The 7,881-nt window shown below is 44.6% G+C and overlaps 1 protein-coding gene across 1 annotated transcript in view; it reads right to left on the bottom strand.

Moving 5' to 3' along the window:
- Positions 1–3,517: 3,517 nt before the first annotated feature.
- Positions 3,518–7,881, bottom strand: part of LOC123481195 (myosin-10-like) — a 55,136-nt gene continuing 50,772 nt past the window's right edge. The window contains exons 21-23 of the mRNA XM_045205842.1: positions 5,299–5,368; positions 5,038–5,198; positions 3,518–3,551 (exon numbers count right to left, since the gene is read on the bottom strand). Coding sequence (XP_045061777.1) covers positions 3,518–3,551; positions 5,038–5,198; positions 5,299–5,368 — 265 coding nt within the window. The remainder of the gene's footprint in view (positions 3,552–5,037; positions 5,199–5,298; positions 5,369–7,881) is intronic.

The raw sequence follows: 7,881 nt of genomic DNA, 5'->3' as shown, positions 1-7,881 counted from the left end.
CGGATGCGCCAGCACCGGGGCCGAGGTAAACAGGTCCTTCAGCCTCCCAAACGCCCTGTCCGCCTCGGCTGACCACTGCAGACGCACCGGACCCCCTTCAAAAGAGATGTTATGGGAGCTGCCACCTGTCCAAAACCCCCGGATAAACCTCCGGTAGTAATTCGCAAACCCCAAAAACTGCTGCACCTCCTTCACAGTGGTTGGCGTTTGCCAATTACGCACGGCTGACACCCGGTCTACCTCCATCTTCACCCCTGACGCAGACAACTGATAACCCAAAAAGGAGACCGACTCCTGGAAAAACAGACACTTCTCTGCCTTGACATACAGGTCGTGCTCCAACAGCCTCCGCAACACTCGGCGCACCAGGGCCACATGCTCGACTCGGGTAGGCGAGTACACGAGAATGTCATCTATGTACACGACCACCCCCTGCCCCTGCATGTCCCTGAAGATCTCATCCACGAATGATTGGAAAACTGAAGGAGCGTTCATCAACCCGTATGGCATGACCAGATACTCGTAATGGCCCGAGGTGGTACTAAAGGCTGTCTTCCATTCATCGCCCCCCCTAATGCGCACCAAGTTGTACGCGCTCCTGAGATCTAATTTAGTGAAGAAACGCGCCCGTGCAATGACTCCGTCATGGTCGCAATCAGCGGGAGTGGATAACTGTACTTCACCGTGATCTGATTGAGACTACGGTAATCAATGCACGGGCGTAACCCACCATCCTTTTTCTTCACAAAAAAGAAACTCGAGGACGCAGGGGAAGTGGAGGGCCGTATGTATCCTTGTCTCAGAGATTCGTCTATGTAAGTCTCCATAGCTCTCTTCTCCTCCTGAGACAGAGGATACACATGGCTCCGTGGGAGCGCAGCTCCTGCCTGGAGGTCTATCGCACAATCTCCCTGCCTATGGGGAGGCAACTGCGTCGCCCTCGACTTACTGAACACAATAGCCAAATCCCCATACTCAGGGGGAACGTGCAATGCGGGCACCTGGTTTGGACTCTCCACCGAGGTAGCCCCTACGGAAACGCCTAAACATCGACCCACACACTGGGCAGACCACTCCATCAGAGCCCTCTCCTGCCACGAAATAGACGGGTTATGGGTACTCAACCAGGGCATGCCCAGCACCACCGGATACGCAGGAGAGTCGATCAGAAATAGCTGGATCATCTCCTGATGACCCCCCTGCGTACACATCCTAAGTGGCGCCGTGACCTCCCTGATCAAGCCCGCACCCAACGGACAGCTATCTAGGGCATGAACGGGGAAGGGGACGTCAACAGGGAGAAGGGGAATCCCTAAGGCTAAACAAAATCTCTTATCAACAAAATTCCCAGCCGCGCCTGAATCTACCAGCGCATTATGCTGGGAATGAGGTGCGACCTGTGGAAAACGCACAGGTATACAGAAGTGTGCAACAGAGAGCTCTGGGTGAGTGGGGCGCCTACTCACCTGGAAGGGCTCCCCAGTGCGGGGCCTGTCGTCTTCTCCCCGAGGAGGCCATCCCCAGCACCTAGCCGCGGTGTGTCCTCCCCGACCACAGTTGGTGCAGGAGATGGACCCCTCGTACTCCGACCCCTCCTCTCTCTAGCGCCAGCGCCCCCGAGCTCCATGGGGCACGGCTCGGAGGCGCTGGAGGGTGAAATGGACGGACCCCCCTCGGAACGTCCGCGGGTAGCTAGCAGGGTATCCAGCCTGATGGACATGTCGACTAACTGGTCGAACGAGAGGCTGGTGTCCCGACAGGCCAGCTCCCTACGGACGTCCTCACGTAGACTACAGCGGTAGTGATCAATGAGGGCCCGCTCATTCCACCCTGCATCCGCCGCTAGAGTCCGGAATTCCAACGCGAACTCCTGGGCACTCCTCCTCCCCTGCCGGAGGCAGAACAGACGCTCCCCCGCCGCTTTCCCCTCCGGGGGATGGTCAAACACCGCCCTGAAGCGGCGGGAGAACTCGGCGTACGTGATGGTAGTAGCGTCTATTCTCCTCCACTCAGCGTTGGCCCACTCTAACGCTTTGCCGGAAAGGCAGGAGATCAGGGCGGACACGCTCTCGTGTCCCGAGGGCGCCGGGTGCACGGTGGCGAGGTAAAGCTCCACCTGGAGAAGGAAGCCCTGACACCCGGCAGCGGTCCCATCGTAGGCCCTCGGGAGCGAGAGTCTAACTCCTCTGGGTTCCGGAGCGGGAAGGGGCTGACTTGCCGATGGTGAGGGCAGGGAAGATGGCGTTGGGGGTGTCCCTCGGGTCTCCCAGCGTTGGAGGGTGGTGATCACCTCCTGCAGGGCGGACCCCATCCGCAGGATCTGGTCATTCTGCTCCCGGACTCTGTCCTCCAACGTCTCCTGTGCGGCTGCGGCTCCTGCTGATTCCATTCGAGCAGGTGTGTGTTTCTGTCAGTGTAGCTGTAGGTGGGTGTGGTGGTGGAATCAGGCGCAGGACGCAGAACGTTAGTCCAAAAGACTTTAGTAGATGCACAAAACACAAGCACGAATAAATGCACAGAGGCGAGAACTCCGCACGCAGGCGAAAACAAACGGGCGCACTAAACAGGTGCGACAAAATACTCCAAACACTATGGAGAACAGCTCAACCGAGCAAACAGTAGAAGTACTAGCCAACCGCACGACAGTAAAACAAACACACACAACACTTGACAAAACCAACGAGAACTTATAGGACACTAATGACACTAAACGATAACAGGTGTAACAACAATCAGACAAAAGCAAACGAACATAGAAACATGCAACGGTGGCAGCTAGTATTCCGGAGACGACGAACGCCGAAGCCTGCCCGAGCAAGGAAGAGAGGCAGCCTCGGCCGAAACCGTGACAGCAACCTTAGGAAAATCCTCTGCATTATCATTAACAGCAGACTCGTACATTTCCTCAGCAAAAACAATGTACTGAGCATATGTCAAATTGGCTTTTTACCAAATTACTGTACAACAGACCACGTATTCACCCTGCACACCCTAATTGACAAACAAACCAAAATAAAGGCAAAGTCTTCTCATGCTCTGTTGATTTCAAAAAAGCTTTCGACTCAATTTGGAATGAGGGCCTGCTATACAAATTGATGGAAAGTGGTGTTGGGGGGAAAACATACGAAATTATAAAATCTATGTACACAATCAACAAGTGTGCGGTTAAAAATGGCAAAAAACACACACATGAAGCCCCACCCTCTTCAACATATATAGCAACGAATTGGCGAGGGCACTAGAACAGTCTGCAGCACCCGGCCTCACCCTACTAGAATCTGAAGTCAAATGTCTACTGTTTGCCGACGATCTGGTGCTTCTGTCCCCAACCAAGGAGGGCCTACAGCAGCACCTAGATCTTCTGCACAGATTCTGTCAGACCTGGGCCCTGACAGTAAATCTCAGTAAGACAAAAATAATGGTGTTCCAAAAGATATCCAGTTGCCAGGACCACGAATACAAATTCCATCTAGACACCGTTGCCCTAAAGCACACAAAAAACGAAACATACTTCGGTCTAAACATCAGCGCCACAGGTAACTTCCACAAAGCTGTGATAGATCTGAGAGACAAGTCAAGGGCCTTCAAAAGGAACATACCAATTAGGATCTGGCTAAAAATACTTGAATAAGTTATAGAACCCATTGCCCTTTATGGTTGTGAGGTCTGGGGTCCGCTCACCAACCAAGAATTCACAAAATGAGACAAACACCAAATTGAGACTCCGCATGCAGAATTTTGCAAAAATATCCTCAGTGTACAACGTAAAACACCAAATAATGCATGCAGAGCAGAATTAGGCCGATACCCGCTAATGATCAAAATCCAGAAAAGAGCCGTTAAATTCTACAACCACCTAAAAGGAAGCGATTCCCAAACCTTCCATAACAAAGCCATCACCTACAGAGAGATGTACCTGGAGAAGAGTCCCTTAAGCAAGCTGGTGCTGGGGCTCTGTTCACAAACACAAACAGACCCCACAGAGCCCCAGGACAGCAACACAATTAGACCCAACCAAATCATGAGAAAACTAAAAGATAATTACTTGACACATTGGAAATCATTTTTAAAAAACAGAGCAAACTAAAATGCAATTTGGCCCTAAACAGAGAGTACACAGTGGCAGAATACCTGACCACTGTGACTGACCCAAAATGAAGGAAATCTTTGATATGTACAGACTCAGTGAGCATAGCCTTGCTATTGAGAAAGGCCGCCAAAGGCAGACCTGGCTCTCAAGAGAAGACAGGCTATGTGCACACTGCCCACAAAATGAGGTGGAAACTGAGCTGCACTTCCTAACTTCCTGCCAAATGTATGACCATATTAGAGACACATATTTCCCTCAGATTACACAGACCCACAAAGAATTCGAAAACAAATTCAATTTGAATAAACTCCTATATCTATTGGGTGAAATACCACAGTGTGCAATCACAGCAGCAAGATTTGTGACCTGTTGCCACAAGAAAAGGGCAACCAGTGAAGAACAAACACCATTGTAAATACAACCCATATTTAGGTTTATTTATTTTCCCTTTTGTACTTTAACTATTTGCACATCATTACAACACTGTATATATACATAATATGACATTTGAAATGTCTTTATTCTTTTGGAACTTTTGTGAGTGTAATGTTTACTGTACATTTTTTATTGTTTATTTCACTTTAGTTTATTATCTATTTCACTTGCTTTGGCAATGTAAACATATGTTTCCCATGCCAATAAAGCCCCTTAAATTGAAATTGAATTGACAGAGAGAGAGTCAACACAGAGAGAGTCAACACACAAAAGAGAGAGAGAGAGAGAGAGAGAGAGACAGAGAGAGTCAACACACACAGAGATAGAGACAGTCAACACACACAGAGAGAGAGAGTCAACACACAGAGAGAGAGCGACAGAGTCAACAGAGAGAGAGAGAGAGAGAGAGAGAGAGAGAGAGAGAGAGAGAGAGAGAGAGAGAGAGAGAGAGAGAGAGAGAGAGAGAGAGAGAGAGAAAGAGAGACAAAGACACACCACACACTAAAACACACCTGCGTGCGAGGTATCCTCGGGCAGCACTCTGGAAGCGTATGATGGTGTCAGTGATCTTCAGGTCTCTCTCCTCCTCCAGGTGACCTAAGACTCCAGCCCTGAAGAACACTTTGCTCTGCCCAACTCTGAAAAGGTTACGGTCCAGCTCCAACGCACTGATCTGGAGACAGAGAGAGGATGGATACAAAGTGTTGTGCTTCAACACATAGGGCCCTATTTTGGAAAATGACAGTACAACTAAACTGTTCAATGGGACTCACCATGAGTTCACAGGCCTGTTTCCCATCCATGAAGGTACGAGGGATAGCATTAGGAGTCAGGATCTCATACCTATAGGAAGAGACAGAGAGATTGGGACTGTGTTCTGTACATGAGAAGGTCAACTGACAGGTGAATGTGTGTTTCTGTGGGTGAGAGACAAATGGTTATGATAGCCAGATCATTGTTAAAAAAAAATTTTATTTTATTTTTTAATTATTTATTATTTATATTATTATTATTTTTTTTTTTCTAGGGGGGATGGATCAGCTTAATATTGCAGATAGATTGTATCTTCTATCAATGTAATTGTCTGCATCACTTCCAATCCCCCATGTTTTTTTTTATTTGTTATATATATATTCCCCTTTATTACTTTTCAACCCCACCATCCTTTCCCTACTTGGAGTAAATTAGTGAACAACAACGCCCAGGCCTCTACTTCCGGTCTATACTTACTATCTACACCTTATGGACAGAGTTAATTTTACAATAATTCTATATCTATATATATATATATATATATATTTATTTATTTTTTTGCTCCTGAACTTCTTCTACTCTCAACCTCTCCGATCATTTTCATGATGTCCATCCGGTTTGCTTCTAAATGCCATATCTTTCTAACTGTGCTCTTTCCCAAAAGCTCCCAACATACAACCTATATACTTATTATGGACACAGTATGCTTACATTATTAGCTATCTTTGTTATTATTTGTTGTTATTTGTTATTAGTCCCATCCTTCAACTCTATTCAATACCTCCCATCTATCTCTTAACACCATCCATATAGGATTTCTATTTGCCATATATATTTCAACCGTACTGTGATGTTTTACAAAAGTTCTGAACCTTTCTATTCTCATTGCTTCTACAGATTGTGAATTAAAAATAAACATTTTTGCTAAAAGTATTATTATATTATTGATTGATTGACTATGACTTTTCAGATCACCCAGTAATGCTATCTGCAAGGTTAGTTCCAGGTAAATATTCCAATCCTTTAGCCATTCCTGGACCTGTGTCCAAAAACAAGCTACAAATGGACAGAACCAAAACAAATGATCTAATGATTCTATCTCTTCACAGCAAAATCTGCAGAGCTGGGAAGATTGTATCCCCCATATAAATAACATTCTATTGGTAGCAAGAATTTTATATAATAATTTAAATTGAAAGATTCAAATTTTTGAATCCGGTGTCGTTTTGCGTGTCAGTTCATAAACACTATGCCATGGGATCGGTACGTCAAAGATCTCTTCCCAACTATTTTGCAATCTATATGGGACGGCTGTCAATCCTTTGGTCCTTAAGTGAAACTGATATACTTTTTTTATTTATCACAGTTTTCCTTAACCAATTATGTTCTTTAATGCAAGGCCGACAGACAAGTTCCTTACTTTCTCCCCCTTCAACTTTCCTCTTCCACTTTTGCGGTAAGGCTGCAATTATTTGGTTGTAATTTTGGGTAGAGCAGACATTTCCATATGTTTTTGTTAGCTGCATGTGCGACATAACTCCACCAGTCCTACCGATGATATCATTTACGAAGATTATACCTTTTTTAAACATTCTGTCAAAAAATAAAGGTTTTTTGTCAATTAGTATATTTGAATTTAACCACAATATTTGTTGCATTATTTGTTCTGTCGTTTCTGGAGGATTAAATTGAAATTGCAACCAACTTTCTATGGCTTGTTTTAGAAATAGTGACATTTGGGAGATTATTTCCTTTTCAAATAACTGAAAGTGAGAGGTTGTAATCTGAATAAAGGGAAAAAGGCCTTTCTTGAACAGTGGGTGAGACAATCTTACTAATTTGCTTGAGAACCAGTTCGGATTTAAGTATAACTTTTGGATGACTGAAGATTTTAGTGATAGGTCTAATGCTTTAATATTTAATAATTTCTGTCCTCCGAATTCATATTCATTATATAAATATGCTCTTTTAATTTTGTCTGGCTTGCCGTTCCAAATAAAATTGAATATTTTTTTCTCATATAATTTAAAAAACTGTTTGCTAGGCGTAGGCAAGACCATAAGCAAATAGGTAAACTGGGATAATACTAAAGAGTTAATCAGGGTGATTTTTCCACAAATTGACAGGTATTTTCCTTTCCATGGTAGTAAAATCTTATCTATTTTTGCTAACTTTCTATTAAAATGTATTGAAGTGAGGTCATTTATTTCCTTTGGGATATGTATTCCGAGTATATCTACATCACCATCAGACCATTTTATTGGTAAACTACATGGTCATGTAAAAATTGTATTTTTTAGTGATCCAATACGTAATATAGTACATTTGTCATAATTTGGTTTTAATCCAGAGAGGTTAGAAAATGTATCTAGATCCTCTATGAGGCTGTGGAGGGATTCTAGTTGTGGATCTAAAAGAAAACATGAATCATCTGCGTACAATGACACCTTTGTTTTTAAGCCCTGTATTTCTAATCCTCTGATATTATTATTGGATCTGATTTTAATAGCTAACATCTCGATGGCCACAATAAATAGATATGCCGATAGTGGACAACCTTGTTTCACTCCTCTTGACAGTTTAAAACTTTCTGAGAAATAGCC

This window comes from Coregonus clupeaformis, chromosome 20 (genome assembly GCF_020615455.1).
Source record: "Coregonus clupeaformis isolate EN_2021a chromosome 20, ASM2061545v1, whole genome shotgun sequence".
In the NCBI taxonomy this organism is placed as follows: Eukaryota; Metazoa; Chordata; class Actinopteri; order Salmoniformes; family Salmonidae; genus Coregonus; species Coregonus clupeaformis.
Note: the sequence above shows the minus strand (reverse complement) of the source record. Positions and strands in the feature narration are given on the sequence as shown.